Source organism: Chaetodon trifascialis, chromosome 18 (genome assembly GCF_039877785.1).
Source record: "Chaetodon trifascialis isolate fChaTrf1 chromosome 18, fChaTrf1.hap1, whole genome shotgun sequence".
Lineage (NCBI taxonomy): Eukaryota > Metazoa > Chordata > Actinopteri > Chaetodontiformes > Chaetodontidae > Chaetodon > Chaetodon trifascialis.
Window position 1 is genome coordinate 10,493,015 of NC_092073.1, and position 17,311 is coordinate 10,510,325.

At 43.2% G+C, this 17,311-nt stretch overlaps 2 protein-coding genes across 2 annotated transcripts; one reads left to right on the plus strand and one right to left on the minus strand.

Annotated features, from left to right (window-relative positions):
* Positions 1–2,634: 2,634 nt before the first annotated feature.
* ipo4 (importin 4) lies at positions 2,635–15,518 on the plus strand. Its single transcript, XM_070986565.1, has 30 exons — positions 2,635–3,017; positions 3,380–3,466; positions 3,564–3,643; positions 3,763–3,804; positions 3,972–4,101; positions 4,421–4,600; positions 4,764–4,829; positions 4,951–5,052; positions 5,207–5,290; positions 6,863–7,018; positions 7,156–7,209; positions 7,383–7,492; positions 7,644–7,752; positions 8,175–8,304; positions 8,625–8,738; positions 8,961–9,074; positions 9,206–9,329; positions 9,433–9,544; positions 9,646–9,779; positions 9,887–9,964; positions 10,256–10,313; positions 11,730–11,835; positions 11,950–12,143; positions 12,242–12,292; positions 12,478–12,603; positions 12,750–12,976; positions 13,069–13,201; positions 13,302–13,406; positions 14,190–14,259; positions 14,503–15,518. The coding sequence occupies exons 1-30, from the start codon at positions 2,952–2,954 to the stop codon at positions 14,631–14,633; spliced, it is 3,273 nt and encodes a 1,090-aa protein (XP_070842666.1). The 5' UTR covers positions 2,635–2,951; the 3' UTR covers positions 14,634–15,518.
* LOC139347100 (uncharacterized) lies at positions 13,918–16,809 on the minus strand. Its single transcript, XM_070986566.1, has 4 exons — positions 16,409–16,809; positions 16,230–16,329; positions 15,994–16,123; positions 13,918–15,651 (listed from the first exon to the last, which is right to left on the minus strand). Exons 1-4 carry the CDS (start codon positions 16,534–16,536, stop codon positions 15,560–15,562), a joined length of 450 nt encoding a protein of 149 aa, XP_070842667.1. The 5' UTR covers positions 16,537–16,809; the 3' UTR covers positions 13,918–15,559.
* Between the last annotated feature and the right edge of the window lie 502 nt (positions 16,810–17,311).

Genomic DNA, 17,311 nt, shown 5'->3' on the forward strand with positions numbered 1-17,311 from the left:
GATATAGGCCCACCTCTGGATCGTCCCATTCATCCTCTCCACTAGTCCATTTGTCTGTGGATGATACGGGGCGCACAGGCTTCTTTTGATGCCCAGAATCTTGCACATGTTGCTGTTGATCTATTTTAGAAATACATAGACAGCAAATTAAAGGTAGCCATAGGGGGAATAACAGGTGACTAAAAGAGTCACTGAATACTGTAAGCGTTACATAATTAATTAGCAAATTTTTGTGGATGATAAATGTTTTTAGTTTTCATACATACTTCATTAACAAACTCCCGGCCTTGGTCTGTCAGTATCCGTTTTGGTGCTTCAAACTGATAGAAGAACTTCAGTAAGCACTGACTGACCTCCTGTGCAGTCTTGGATTTTATGGCATAAGCCTGGGGCCACTTTGTTAAATAATCAATGAGCACACATATGTACTGGTTTCCACTTTGAGTGGTGCTCAGTTTGCCAATTAGATCCATACCCACAAGTTCAAACGGTGTAGTGACCTGCAACCCATAAAATATAACTCATTAGATGTGTATCATATTTCCAGCAAATTGTTATTTTCTCCTATTAACTTATAATTTTTTTTTGTCTAAAAGAAGAAGATGATATAAAGATTCAACTTTTTTCTTTCTTTAATGGGTTGGTATTCCACTTCCTGTTTAATCACCACACTATTGACCTGGCATTCAGGACACTGGGCAACCTAACAGTAAGAAGAAAAACCAACAAAACCATAAAAATTACTCTTCTTATACCCATCTGTGTGCCCTTGACAAAATGAAAAAACGTTTTAACTTCAGCATAGTTCAAGAATTTAAAGAGTAAAAATATAGCGAACAGACCGAAATATAAAGCCACCACAGATTATTGGAAAGACAGGAAAGCATATGCTCATACTGACCCACTGATGAATGTCCCCAGACATTCCAGGCCAGTAAAACCTCTGAGAGATGGCTGCTATGGTTTTCTTCTGCCCACAGTGTGCACCATGGCTGCTGGCATGAAACTCTATGAAGACATTGTTGGCCTCCTCTTGTCCACAAAGAACTTTCGCCCTGGTGGAATTAGGCTGCCCTTTATGCCTTATATAGTACAAAAGACCATCTACAAGAAGAAAAATTAATTAGTGATGAATTGTTATCAAGTAGACAATTCCTTTAAAAGCCTATTGCAACCCAACCAAAATCTAATACTTCGAGATTAAAGTCGTAAATTTATGAGAATAAAGTCGTAATTGAGTTAGAACGGAAACGGGAGGAGAACATCTAAATCAACAGAGGGAGAACGTAATGGGAAAAGACGAGAGTACATTTAACGTAGTCCAGCCATCTCCCCCTCCACAAAAGCAGCGACTTCCTCCAAGTCCGCCTGGTTCTTTCAATTTCTTGCATATTCTTTTTAAAGTCCTGATACTTATGATGATGTGATGCTGATGTGCCAAAAGATTAGCCTAAATAGGCTATCTCTTTGTTCGTGAAACCTATTCTGAAGTACAACTTAACGAAATGCTCCACGTCCCTCATTTTAACTCTCCTCCTCTAAAACAACAATGTTATGACTTTATTCTCATAAATTTACGACTTTATTCTCGTAAATTTGCGACTTTATTCTCATTAATTTGTGAGTTTATTCTCGTAAATTTACGACTTTAATCTCGAAGTATTAGATTTTTCCGGTGGCACGACACCGGAAATCAGTTTCTGGCAAAAATCAAATTCTGGCACGACACCGGTTCTAGGAGTATTTGTGGAACAGCTTGGATATGGATTTAACAAAAGAATCACTAATAAGAGCTCTGTGTTCACTGCAGAATTATTAGCAATCCTGTGGGCATTGTGGTGGTTAGAGGATTTAAACATGTCCAGAGTACTGATATGCTCTGATTCGGTAGCCGCTCTCATGGCGTTGAGGGGTGGCAAATCAATCGCTCGCCCTGAGATAGTAATTGAAATTCTGTCTGTTCTATTCAGAGCTGGGAAGGCTGGGTGTGAGGTCAAGTTTTGCTGGGTTCCTGGGCATGCAGGGATACAGGGAAATGAGATAGCAGACCTGTTAGCAAAAGCAACCCTCAAGAAAGGAGAGATTGATGTGAAGAATTCTATGGGAAGAGTTGAAATGAGAGCAATAATTAAAGAGTGTGTGGAGAATGAATGGCAAAGAGAATGGGAAGGAGAAAGCAAGGGAAGACACTATTTCTCTTTTCACCCCAAAATTAAAAAAGTAATTTATTGTCAAGGAAATCGGAAAGACTCTGTTAAAATGTGTAGATTAAGACTGGGGCACTGTGGATTAAACAGCGACTTGTACATAATTGGGAAACATAGTACTGGGCTATGTATGAGTGTGGACACCCTGAGACTGTGAAACATATTTTGCTTGAATGTAGTCTCTATTGTGCTGAGAGGAGAGATTTATTTAAATCCTTAACAGATTTGGGATTAGTTTCATTTTCTGTTAGAACTTTATTTGGCTTCCGTAACAAGCATCAGCAGATTGAGACAACAATTTTACAGTTCCTGCGTGATACAAGATTTACGGGAGAATATGAAATAGGACTGTGATTCACGGACTAACCTGTGGAAGGCAGTAATACGCCTCGGAGCGTCGAAACTGCCAAGAAACAAAAGAAGAAGAAGAAGACACCGGTTCTACCCCGCGTGCTGGCAGTGGAAGCACTGACTGACCGCACCGAGCTCGCGGCTCGAATCTGCCACGCTCTCGTCTTTGGCTTAACAACTTCAGACGTATCCGACTTTTTAAAGAGTGTATTTTCACGACCAGCTTGGCTCTTAGCGATTACACTTGCCCACAGAGGCTTTGTTTACATATTTGACAGGCGTAGCGTCCTTGGCACGGCGTTGGTGACCACACCGCGAAAAGACAACTCGTTTTTCTGGCCAGATTTATCAGAAATTTTAACTACCCGAAGGTGATAACTTTGAGCTGTCAAGATGACAGAGGAACTTGAGCAGATTCTTTCACAGCTGACACAGCCTGACAATGCAGTTATCCAGCAGGTAACGTTGTTGTTAACTTTGTTGAAGTTAGCAGCAGTTTGTCAGACAGACGACAGGTTAGCAAACTAACGGTTATCGAGTTACGCTAGCTAACTTAGCTAATGAAATGTCTGGAAACTTACGGCTAAGTAACGGTCAAACAAGTCGTCATGATTGTTAGCACTTGTTATTAGCTGTCTACTGTCAGTTAGGTTAAGTAGCTATTGCTAACTTGAACTTCATAAAAAAAGGAAAATGAAGGATTAGCTAAGTCATTTGTGTGCAAGTTGTAATATATGTTGGTACCATGTGATTTCTACAAGAATGTGTAGTTATTTCTGGCAGCCAGCCAACTTAGTGGGATCCCTTTTGTCCCCTTTTAGGCCACAGCCCAGCTGAAACAGGCTTTCAAAGACCCAGCGATTATACCAGCCCTGTGTGCTGTCATGAGTGGCTCCCAAAACCCTCAGGTATTGTGAGCAGTGAGGGAGTTGTTTTATCCCATGAGATCCAAGTGCTTTAATCTATGTAAACGACCTAAACTATTTCCCTGATTTTACCTCTTAGATTCGTCAGTCAGCTGCAGTGATGCTGAGGTTGAGAGTGAAGAAACACTGGAAGAAGATTAGCCCTAATGACAGAGAGAGGTTTGCCCATTACCTTTATTCCACTGGAGAATTTTTCGCTATTGGAACACTTTGTCCCATTGTTATAGTTGAAATTCAGCTGAAGATAAGTTCTGACAGTGATTTTTGTATTCATGCAGTCTCAAGGCAGTGGTGCTGCAGGCCTTCATGCAGGAATCAGAGTAAGCTATTCAGTCTGTACAGTAATAACTCACTTTGTCTTAAATTAACCAGATTTTATTTAGCGTAAATGATACTGATGCCAATAAAATGTCACCCCAAGTGTGTAAGGCCATATATAGCTATACATAATTGTAACATACATGGTCTATGTATTTCTGTTTTACAGGCACACAGTACAGCACTCGCTTTCCCAGCTGTGTGCAGTGATGGTTAAACATGAGACACCTGATCGCTGGCCTGCCCTGCTGCAGCTCCTCAGTCAGTCCACCAAGAGCAGCAGCCCTCATGACAGACAGGTACAGGACTCATGAAACACCTAGGAACTTAGATAATCTTCTTTTATCTGAAGTGTAACATTAGCTGTATTTTTGTAGTAAGACCTCCAAATTGATGGCTGAATATCTCTGCAGTAATGGAGTTGCCAGAATTTTTAAGTGAATTATAAAGTGAAAACTGAATACAGCCTATATATTTGCTGTAGTTGATAAGTCGCATGAGCTTTTTTATATTAGCTTGTCATTTTATGACTTATGTTAGAGTTACAGTTTGTTTAGCGTTTAATTAAATCTCCAGCAGTGACAGCTTTAGAATATCAATGCTCTTCTTTCGTCATAGGTTGGCCTCCTGCTGCTGAACAAGGTGATGGAGTCTAACCCTGAGCCTTTCAAGCCTCACTACGGCCAGCTACTGCAGCTGTTTAGTACTGTGCTGCAGGACCACAACAACCCAACAGCCTTGTACTACTGCATCCTCACTCTCACAGCCATTACTCCATACACTGGCTCAGAAGAGATGGTGAGGCAGCGTTTCCATTTAGCTTTGACATAGCTTCTGGCAGAAACATATTTAAACCATTACAGATGGGATAGATTTGGTGATATGTTACCCTTTGATACATCTCAGTGGAAGGAAGGAACTACACTTTTAATTACTGAAGTGTCGTTTTGCTTCCCCACAGAACCAGATGCGTTCTATCATCCCAGGTTTGATTGTTGCTCTGAAACACCTCATCAAGGCAGATCAGGTAAATTGTAACATGTTAAAGAAATATCGATACGTATAGCTGTTTCTCTTGCCAGCGGATTGTTTAAGGGTATGGATAAATCAGACCTGTTCAGTTATTGGGTTTGACTGTGTCTGCACAGGACCAAGCCAGCGAGGCAATGGAGGTGTTTAATGAGCTCATGGAGAGTGAGGTGTCCATCATCGTCCCTCACGTTGCTGACATTGTCCGCTTCTTCTTGGAGGTGAGAGCTGAATGTCTGAACTTTGTCTTTACGTTCCCAGCTTTGTGGTCTGAATTTTATTTTCATTTCGGGCAAATGATGTCTATCTGAGTGCTCAAATGGTTACGCATGAGAATTTATAACAGCCTGTGTTCAATGTTAATGTTTATGTCAGGTGGGCAGTGACACCACGCTGAGCGACTCTCTGCGGGTGAAAGCACTCTCTTGTATTGCCTTCCTCATCAAGCTGAAGAGCAAGGTAAAGCCACCCATCAGCTACTACAAATAAATGACCTATATCTGTCCCTCAGTTCATAATAGAACAACATGTACCCACAGTAATATATAGTCACGGGTTCACTTTAGTCCCTTCAGTCAGAGGAAATAGTGTGCAGCTGTCCCTCAGTCGTGTCTAGATTTGCATGGATGTTTAACAAAGGCCAAGTTATTACCTCTGCCAAAGAGGTTATGTTTCTGTTTGGTTTGTTAGTTTTAGGGGAGGGCGATATGATCCGAAAATAATATCATGATATTCAGGGTTTTTCTCTGAAAATGATACTCTTGACGATGTGACAAAAACACAGAGTACAACTTGCTGAAGAATTGGCGATGCTATGCAGAGCCAATGTCTGCTTGGTGTAGAATTTACAACAGGTGTTGAGCTCTCCTTGTGGGACTTTTAGCTCTTCTCATGCTCAACTAGGAGCTTCTGCATGAGGTGGCGAAAGAAGTTTGTTGTATTGCCTCCTTTTGTTGTTGCAGACTTCTTGAACTTCTTACATATTAACATGGTTTGTTGTGCATCTGATGTTTTGAAGCTAAAACACTTCCAACTCAGACTATTGCCATTATCACAATATGATTTTTTCAATCATATTAAAATTATACCAGTATTGTCGTGAACTGTACAACATGTCACATCCCTAGTTTGTTTGTCTGTCTCTCAGCATGATTACAGAAAAACTACTGGCCCAATTTTCATGAAACTTAGTGGAAGGCTGTGGCATGGGTCAATGAACAACCCATTCAATTTTGAAAGGGAGGATACACAAATTTTTTTTATCCCTTGCATTAGCATTGAGAGATTGGGTATTTGGCCTTGGAGGAAAAAAATGCCATGCATCTTAAAATCCAGAAAATGGTAGCAAAGTTCAATAGTAACAATATCTAGCCTGTTCATTCATTCATTCAAATTCTGTTTCAAATCTTGAAAAATCATTGAGAGCTTACCCTCATGTCCAATGATACTGAGTGCACTTAAAACAGAATAAATGCAAAAAATACAATTAAAAAAAAACAAAACAACAACAATTAGAGAACAATGTTCCATTCCAGTGTAGAATTGTACCAATCATGGTTTCAAATTGACCTACAGGTACGATTGTGTTAAGTTTTAATGTGTGTTGTAAAATGTTCTGAGTGTTGAGCATCAGCCGATCACTTGAACAGGTCAAATCATGACTATGGAACCACAGCTTTTATGAATAGATAGAAAGTAATGCCTGTCAGGTCTTCTTGTCGGAGAAGCCCACCCAACCTTTTCGTACAAGATGCGATGATGAGAAGAATAACTGTCACCATTAAGAATCTTAGGGCGAAGTGTTAAACAGGAGTAGAAATATGATGACTCTTCATCACAGTCCAGATTCACAGGTACCAGTAATGCTCTGGGGTAGCAGATGATTGATGATGACAGATGATTTAGACTTTGCTTTTCTGGTTAATTACATCCAGTGTCAGCCAGCTGAACCAGAAACAAATTGCTTGACTTATTAACATTATATTGTCTAAATAAAACAACAGAATCCTTTGCTTTTTCTCTCCTTTGTAGACGGTGCTGAAGCAGAAGCTGCTGAACCCCATCCTGCAGGCCATTTTCCCCGTGCTGGTCGCAGCTCCTCCACCTGGTGAGCAGGACCCAGAGGATGAGGAGGATGACAACGGAGATGGCACAGAAAATGACAACCCCAAACACTGTGCTGCTCAGGTGGGTATTTGTGTTGACATACAGTGTATTCTTCTGTTGTATAGTCAAGTGTACATTGCAACAGCTGCAGCAGATTCTTTGTGGACTTGCAAGGAAGATTAAAGGTGATTAATTTTTTTTCTTTTTTGTGTTTCTAGATCATTGACACTATGGCACTCCACATGCCTCCAGAGAAACTGTTTCAACAACTGGTAAGTCAACCAGATGGCTTTGTGAACAATAACAAATGTGTTGAGGTTATCTTTCTTGTTCGGGTTTTCATATTGGCCTTGGTGAATCTTTAAAACTGCACTCAGGATTTAAATAACCTTGAGTCGGGTTGCTGAATCTTTAATATATTCCGTTTATGTGTCTAATGTTTTAGATGCCCCTCACTCAGGCATGCCTAGCCAGTGAAAACCCCTATCAGAGGAAGGGGGGCCTCATGTGTCTCGCTGTGCTGGCTGAAGGATGTGCTGACCACATACGCACCAAGTATGTCCGGTTGACAGGGAAAAACCTTTTTTTTTTTTTTTTTTTTTTTTAAATTTTCTCAGTTATTCATTGTTCAGGGTGTTCTGTTTGCTGACTAATGACAATCAGCAGAATTTGAGTCGATTCACCTTTTTGTCTCTATCCGTGCTAGAATGCTGTCATCTGTGCTGCAGACAGTGTGCCAGAGTCTTTCTGACAGTAATCAGGTGGTGCGCAGTGCCAGCCTTTTTGCCCTGGGACAGTTTTCAGAACATTTACAAGTGAGTCAACAGACACATCGCAGCAACGTACACATTAGACTTTTTACAGTTACGTACAGTTGGTATTTCTTTGCTTCCACTTGAATACTTTTAATCTTAAATTTAAATGATATCAATAATGATATGTTTATAAATAGATATTGTTGGTATTTTTTTGCAAATATTTTGATGTTTAAAAATGGTTGAATTCTACAGTTCAAACTTTGAGACTGTGTCTGTAGGAGTGGATAAAAATTGCAGTCCAATTTTGCATCTCTTGGCATCAACTCACAAAGTTGTGCTTCTTAAAATATAGTTTCATAAATACACTGTAAGTGCACTTTTAAATTTTTTACAGAGCACAATCATTTTTATTGTTATGGTAGAAAAGAAAGAATGTGTGTTTTCTGTTGTTCACTTTGAATCCCACCGATTCTTCCCAGCCTGAAGTGAGCAAGTACTGTGCAGAATTGATGCCCTTGCTGCTGGGCTACCTTTCATCCTTGAATCAGGCCAAGGTGGGCCATGTTACTAAGGCCTTTTATGCCCTAGAGAACTTCATGGAGAACCTAGGTAAGCTTAAAAGATGTACATGCAATGACTGACACAGTAGAGCCACTTTCCCCTCTGCACGAGGACATTAAGATGCCTGTGAATATTCTTACATTAAGTACTCTTACATCAAGTACATTAACTACATTAAGTTAAAAAAGTACAGTCAGCCATCAGCCAAATATTTTTTGTGTACATTTTTTTCTCATGGTTTCTGTGATTCACAATTTTGAAAAACCTGAACACTTTATTTTAAGATTAGCTTTCTTCATCCAAAGTGTTTGTAACAATATCTACTTTACTTTATTTACTGTGTCTCCTCACTCTATTTTGCTAAACAGGAGCAGATATTGAGCCCTACCTACCCACCCTGATGGCGACCATGTTGTCTGCCCTCAACAACACTGAAAACCTCAAGATAAAAGAGCTTGCAGTGTCTGCCATAGGTGCCATAGGTATGAACTTGTGAAGATTGGTCTGAAGACAAAGAGGTTAAGCATTTAACACCTTCTTTCAATCATCCGTCAACGCTGCTAAAAAACAGATTATCATAGTCAACACAATGGTATTACTTTGAGAATGTGTTTTCCAAATCTCTATAACACAAGCTTGAAAAAGAAATGTTGCTTGGATCAAAATGATGTGACCGAACCTGTTATGAAACCCTGTCTTTTCAGCTAATGCTGCCAAGGAGCTGCTGGTGCCCTACTTCCCTCCAGTTATTGAAAGCCTGAAGGGCTTCCTGACTACCACCACAGAAGAAATGAGGTCTCTGCAAACCCAGTCCTTGGGTAGGTAAACCCCAGAGACATGCAAAGGAAAGGAAAGAAGTTGTAATGTTGGTGCACTGAGAACAAAAAACATTTTTTACTGCTTCACCCTGGTGGCGACAATGCTGATCCTCTTTTGTTGTTGCTGTTAGATACTCTCTCTGTGCTGGCCCGTACCATAGGCAAAGATGTCTTCACCCCTCTCGCTGCAGAGTGTGTTCAGCTGGGCCTCAAGCTCACTGACACCATTGATGACCCTGACTTGAGACGCTGCACGTATGTAACTTAGCATGTGTGAATGAGAAGCACAAATCCACTCCCAAGATCCTTTGCCTTCTGTAACCTTAGCTTCACCTCTCTCTGTGCTTCCATCTGGCAGGTACAGTCTATACTCTGCTGTATCCACCGTGAGCCCAGACTGCCTGAGTCCTCACCTCACTGCCATTACGACAGTCATGCTGCTCGCTCTCAAGTCCAATGAAGGCATTACGGTATAAACCATAGAGACAACTCTATAACACTTACAGGCTGTTTGTAACATGAACAATAATACAGCATTTTCACCTTCCTCTCTCCTCTCTCCTCTCTTCAGGCACACCTTGAGGAGGACAAAACCTTTGTCCTGCTGGATGATGATGATGACGACGACGACAACAATGAAGAAGAAAAAGATGTGGATGATTTTCTGGAAGATGAGACTGAGACCGATGTCCATGATGTTGCGGGGTAGGGATCGCACATGCGGGTGCAAACACATGCGTGGATATTCACTCGCCCTGTTGAGCTAAAGACGGCTCTCTCTTCATGTGATTCCACGTCTCTCCGTCTCTCAGGTTCAGTGTGGAAAACGCCTACATCGATGAGAAGGAGGACGCCTGTGATGCACTGGGAGAAATTGCCTTCAGCACTGGGTAACAAATATTTTGAGGTCACAGAATTTCGACTCAGAAATTCCATTATAACCATTAGTTAATAGAGTAATATGTATGCAGTTATGCTGGTTATGATGAGGAATAGTTATTTATTTCTGTCTAATTCTGTCAGACATCATCTTAAAAAGCCCAGCATACTAACTGTATGTCAGACCTTTCTTGTTTGCGTGTGTGTGTGTGTGTGTGTGTGTGTGTGTGTGTGTGTGTGTGTGTGTGTGTGTGTGTGTGTGTGTGTGTGTTAACATGTGTTGCTATGGTTTCCCCTGACAGTGCTGCCTTCCAGCCCTTCCTGGAGTCCAGCTTCCAGCAGGTTTACGAGATGAGAGATGTAAGTCACTCTGGCTGCCCAGTCAGCCCAATCATCACTCTCTGTCTAATGTACTGTGAAGGGCACTCTGTGGTCAGTATCCACGCAGGCACTGTGTCTCAGTGGGCTTGCGTCTGTTTACAAACGGAAATCTCTGCAGGTAGACTGATAATTCCTGTCTTATATCATTATCTTAAGTCAGCTTTAAAAGGTATCCAGTGCACTTTCAAGAAATTAATTATCTGTGGAAGGTGATAGGATTTAGCATATTAACATCAACAGCCCATAATACAGTTGAAGACCTACCAACTGTGGTGGGGTGGGGTGGGGGGTGGGCACCAAATTATTAGCAGGTGTTAACAGTGAAAGTGAAACCATTCGCTGGTATGTTTTATCCAGGAGATGAGTGACAGAAAGCGGTGCATTCTCTGCAATTTTGTAATAATCTGTCTAAAAACACAAGGAGAAATTACTCAGGCAGAAAGTGTGACACAGACTCGCAGCAGAGAGAGAGGGCTCGTGTACGAGTGACAGAATACAGAGAGAAGTGTCCACGTGATATAAAAACTAATGTTACTCTACAGTTCTGTGGTTTTCAGTGAAGCGTATGAACTACATTGCAGACTGGAGGCTCTGAACAGTCACAAAGAGACAGACCGATCTGTGTTTAGGCACTGTGAGGGGCCACAGGGAATGAAGTGGTGCCCCTCATTCAGCCGACATTGACTGTAAGGGATGAGCTGACATCAAACAAATGGTATTGTTGGGTTTACCCAGTGACGCTTGCCAGCTTGTGTTCTGGTGGCAGCACGGCGCTTCAGTGGTCAGAATTCACCTCACAGCGAGAGGGTCCCAGGTTTAAACCGCACTACAGTCGGCTGAGGCCTTTACTTGTGTTTGTGTGGGTTTCCTCCCACCTCACAAGACATGCGTGTTACATGAATACCCCTGCCTGCTCCTTCCTCACAGCTGGAGTCGGTTCCTGGGAGCCGCACTGTGGGCACTGCTCTTATGTGAAATTTAGACGAGACACATTTTCACTAGGGGCTAATGAAGTCCAACTTAAATAATAATTTGTTGATCATCCTCTGTTGATTACTTACCATCTGTTTCCAGTGGGCAGATGTTGTTTGTTCTTTTAGAAAATTAAGGTCAACATTAGATTAGCTCCACTAGTCAGAATAGGGAATTGGTGTCTTCTGAGTGGCAGGTGGGTGGTGTCTCTCATAATCCCATTGATCTGGTATTTTGTGTGTGTGGCGTACATAATTACACTTTTCCGTTGCATTGTGTGAGGGAATTTTCTATCACAGGCCTTCTGTACAGTTAGGCACCCAAAGGTCTCAAGGTTGGACAAGACAGAGACCTCTTTCCCTCACACATTGTGCTTTATCTTGATGTTTTTTTGTATCCTCCATCACTTTCCTCCCTCCCCAGTTTCCTCATGAGGACGTCCGTAGGGCAGCATTTGGAGCCATGGGCCAGTTTTGCCGAGCTCAGCACCAAGTGTGGAAGGAGAATCCCACTGAGGCCAACCACCAGGGTAAAGTCTTTCTTTTCAGGAACTTTTTTTAATAATGGACATCAAACAGACATCAATGCAGTTGCCTTTAAGTAACTAATTTTTAACCCTTTACATCTTGTATCCCTCTCCCAGCCCTGCTGAAGTTGCTGGATGTGGTGATTCCTTGCTTCGTTGTAACGGTGCGAACAGAGCATGAGCGCCAGGTTGTGATGGGCATCCTGGAAACCATGAACAATGTCATCAAGTCCTGCAAGGAGGAGGTTTTCAGGAGCCCTTCTCGCCTTAAAGAGATCAGCTATGTCATCCGTGATGTGCTGAAGAAAAAGGTGAGAGGAGGGCAGAGTGATGGGGATATAATGAATGATATATCCTATGTGGAAGTCATAGTGACCCTTCATCATTGTTTTTCTTTGTGTTTGTTCAGACTGTTTGTCAGGACAGTGGTGGTGATGAAGCTGATGATGAAGATCAACAGGTTTGTTGCACGTTAGAGCAGATTTCGACATCAAATAGTTTTCATATACTGGTGAATGGACAGAACAAAACTCCGTTACTCCTAGTCAAAAACAGCTTTTTTTGATCCATTATTTCTAAGTTTCTGTGTCCACATCACTGTCCATTCACTGTGTGTGCTTCCTCTCCCTGCACTCTGTGGTTCAGGCCGAGTATGACGCCATGCTCCAGGAGTTTGCCGGCGAGGGAATTCCCCTGCTGGCCTCTTCTGTGCCTGCAGACCTCTTCACCCCTTTCCTCAACGACCTACTGCCTCTCATCATGAGCAAAGCTGTGAGTCTGAACTGTTCATTTTGTCAGCTATTTTTTTTTTTATTTAGTCTGCACATACACTCCAGTGTATAACTGACAGTTGTGTTTACTGACATAGGCACTCTCTCACACACTCAGAGTAATTCATTTTCTCTGCCCTTTAAAAGAAATCCTCATGCACGGTGGCAGACCGGTCCTTCGCTGTGGGTACCATTGGAGAAATCCTGCAGGCCCTCGTGAGCGTGTCCGGGGGGCGGGGAGCGGCCGGTCGACTGTCCAATCGTTTGCTTCCCGTGCTGGTAGCTGGAGTGAGGGACAGCGATCCTGAGGTTCGTAACAACAGCGTGTTCGGACTGGGCTGTCTGGCCCAGGCAGCTGGACCCATCGTCGTGTCGTATCCTTCTTACTCGTGTGTGTTTTTGTGAGTGTGGCTTTGTTTTAAAAGAGAAACATCACACACAGTTGTTCCTTAGTGAAGTGCTTCAGAGACTATCCCATGATGCTATCTGTGTTTTCCAACCTGCTGACCAAAGAGACAGACCTCAGGGTGATCGACAACCTGTGTGCTGCCCTCTGCAGGATGATCATGAGCAACGTGGAGGCTGTGCCTCTGGAGCAGGTATTCAGTCTGAACAGCTCAAACTTCACTTTAGCTGCCACGAGTGATCCTTACTGCTGAGAACACGGTTTCACAAACAGAACGATGTGCTCTGTGACAGGTGGTGCCTGCTCTGGTGGCTCGTCTTCCCCTCAAAGAGGATATGGAGGAGAACAAGACAGTGTTCAGCTGCCTGGCTTTGCTCTACACAAACAGTCCTGATCTGGTACAGTACAAACACCATGTACACCTGGTTTCTAATCCCTGCATAGAGGGCAGTGGGGGAATATAAATACTTACACACTTTTACTGAAGTAAGGTTTTAAATACAGGACTTTTGCTTGTAGTGGCGCATTTCCACATTGTGGTATCAGCACTTTTACTTCAGTAAATGATCTGAATCCACCACTGCTAGAAGGAATACGTTCTGACATTCTGTCTCCATTGGGATTCTAGCTAGCTACAAAATGAGCTGTAATGCTTTCAGAAACCACTGTGTGTCCACAGAGAATGACTTTCCTGCCTTTCAGAAAACCGTATTGGCAATTTTGTTTGAATGGGATAATAATCCCTCATATTCAGGCTAATTAATTCCAGTTTTTCAGTGCTTCTTCTGGTGCCTCAAAGAGCTAATATCTCCTGAGGTTGTGAGTTGTGAGTGATAATTCTACATAACTGATGCTGGAACAGCTGTTTGAATGCTTAGAACGATACGTTTTGTATGAACCACAATCAGGCCAGTTGTTCAGTCACATTTTATTACATTTTTTATTGTTTCATACAGTGTTACCACAACAAATTATGCATGCATAAAGCATATTTCAACACAATCCTAAATAATTTAGACAAACTTGTCTTGATGCACAAAGCTACACATTTCATGCAGATGCTTCAGCTTTAACAAACATGCCATGCTTTGACCCTGAAATCTTTTTCTCAGACATTGTGTGAATTTGGACTTGAACACCATTATTGAACATTGTTACAATATTTATTTTCCTTCTTTCAGGTTGTGAAGCTAATGAAGCCCATAGTCACTGCTTCCAGTCATGTCCTTGGCAACAAGAACGTTGATACAGGTGAAGATTTTTTCGATAATGGGCAGCATTGTCACTGGCTGTCTGTATGTCTAAAGTTACTGGAAAACAAAGAGAAAACACAGACCAGCTGACAGCCTCTGCATGTTTCCCCTCATTGAGCATCCTCAGTCTGTCCCTGCGCAGTGCTCTCATCAGCATTCTGTTCTGACACTGATGTGTTAGTCATCTATCTTCAATGCTTTCCTGTCATCCCTAAACTCTCCTTCTGCCTCTCCTCCACAGACACCCGGAACACTTCGGCCATGCTGATGAAAGAGTTCGCCCAGCACCACTCTGCAGACTTCCAAGCAGCTGTGACCTCACTTCCTGGAGAGCAGCAGGCCAAAATGAGCGCAGCCATCGCCGCCTCGTAGCCAGCACGCTTCCTTCCACTCTTCTGTGAAAGTTGGCCTAAGCAATGAATTTTTATACCGTAGGTGGAAAATGGGACTGTTATTTGAGACATTTGCCCCAAAATCATCTAAATTCAGCACTTCAACTGTTCTGATATAGTTCTGATCACATTCAGCAGCTCTGCTTCAGAGTGTCCACTTTTAATTTATTTGCTGATGTGCATGCTGTTTCTATGTTTTAAGAGAGTTGTGGTTTACCATCCTGTGTTGTACCACTGCTTCCCTGTTATTCCTGTGAAGTGCTACTATGAATTTTTGCCGCTGTTTGAACAGACTTGTGGCATTGCGATCTGAGTGTGAAGCGATGAATTGGACCTCCTGATAAATGTAATTCATTCCCAGCTCCTCAGTTTAAGTCAGCGGACTGTAAAGTTGTGATCCCTGTGCACTCTGTTCTCACACTGCCTTTATCTGCTGCTTACAAAGGGGTTTCCCAGTGAACTCTGGCAGAAATGAGAATGAAATGCAGTGAGAACCCCCAGAGCTCACTGACTAACTGGAAATACAGAGCTTATAGGCAACACTCACTTGTTATATGTATATAGATATAAAAAAAACCCCCAGCAGTACACTGTTAGTGCATATAGCAGCTCACCCTGTGACTGTACGCAGCAGACCTTTGACCTCTCCAGCAGTGCTGTTTCTGCTCGGTCTGTTAAAAACTTTTCAGCGGTATCCTTCAACACATAGCTGACCAGTGCAAGAGATTTTTACAAGCCCTACAAATGCTGAAGTTTTTTTCGATGTGCAGTTAATGTCAAGCCGTTGAACGCCGCCTCACTGTACAAAGAGAAACTGACGACACTTTGAGTCCTCTAAATAAACGCAAACTTGCATCTTGGAATCAAAATGGAGTTGAAATCTGTGAACTGAAAACTTGTTGCTCCTCAGATCTCGCGTTGTCCCTGGGCCTCGGTAAAGCCGGGCTGCTGGTCTTCCAACGCCATCGTCATCTGCACCGGTGTCAGTCCGTTCTCCCCTGATAGACAGACAGACAGACAGACAGACCTTTTTAAATGCATGAGCCACTTACATGACAGAGATATGTCAGTATGTGCTGAGAGGGAAGGATGAGAGGGATAAATACCACACCTTCGTAGCAGCTTCATACAGCCCTATGAAGGTGCATACACAACACAACTGAGAGGATCCAGTCAGGTCTATGGTTGTTGTTAGTGTCTATTTCTGTTGTCGACATCAGGTGGAATCTTTAGCTTTAGGTGAACTATGAGCTAACAGCAACACAGACAGACAAATCTGAACCCTGAGAGCTGACATTAGTAACACTAAGAAGACTGATAGACCGACACTGATTCCAGACCTGTAGATCTGTGTTTCCAGGGCAGGATGTCCATGCCGGTGCGGCAGAAGGAGCGGTCAGTGTGGGCCTCAGTGCTGTATAGGACCTCCTGGAGCTGTTTGTCTCCAGGCTTCTGGGCTTTCACTCTCACCTGCAAGAGGACACAAAACTTCAGACCCAGGCTCAGTTTCCACGTGGATCTAGACAAACCTGAGCAGAAAGCTCAGAGTGGATGCAGAAGCAGTGTTTCCTCGTACCTCTAGGATGGTGATCTCTTTCTCCTTCAGCTTCCCTGCTTTGTTCTTAACCTGCGTCTTCTTGGTATCCACCCATACCACCCTCTCCTTCACCTCTGACCTGAACACACATGAGCACACAAACATGATAAGTCTACATGCTCTGTTTGAAGACCCCCTCGCACTGAGCGCAGACTCACTCTTGGATGCCCAGGTCGGCCAGCGTGGTGTCCAGGAAGGGGAACGGCTGGTGCACCGGGTCGGGCTGCACCTCGATGGGCAGCGTCACCGACATGGGGATCTCCCACTCCAGCTCGACGCGGACCATCTTGGCACGTGGCCTGGGAGAGCCCCTGCCCACCGGGCCGTCCGGTCCTCCATTGGCCTCTCCCTCCTCCAACAAGCTGTTTGTCTCGTCTGCTGCCAGCTTGACTTTCTGATCACTATCTTGAAAAAAGGATGCAATGTATCCCTCGCCCTTGCTTTATCTCTGCGGCTGATGCTCCGGATCTCCGGATCTGCGCCCTTTTTCTCTGGCGGGCGTTGCTGCAGATACTCCTGGTCTGCTCTCCTCCTCTCAGGGCTGATGATGCAGAGCTCTGCCTCCTGATGAAAGCGTGTGTGTGTGTGTGTGTGTAATGCATGCAGACTTGTGCTCTGCCCTCCTGGCTGATATAAGCAGCTGGTGTGTATGTGTGTTATGTGGCACTCAGATGTTAGGCTTATTAGACTGTCAGGGGGCTGATGGACGGATGGTGGTGTTTGCACTGCCAGGTGTGTGTGTGTGTGTGTGTGTGTGTGTGTGTGTGTGTGTGTGTGTGTGTGTGTGTGTGTGTGTGTGTGTGTGTGTATATATCATCAGTCTCTGACCAGGCTGAAGGCAGTGTTGAGGAAGTGTGCATCCAGGCTGTGAAGGAGTACTTGTGAACTGAATGCTTTATGACTTATGATATTTAAATCTACAAATCTGCTTACATAACAACACGCCAACAGGTCAGTTCAGGTTCAGTGTGGACAACAGATTTACGGTTGTGTGTAATGAGATGATCCACTCCTCCCCCTGTCATTTGTCTTCCTTCTGTGCCCTCTGTCTCATTTCTCTG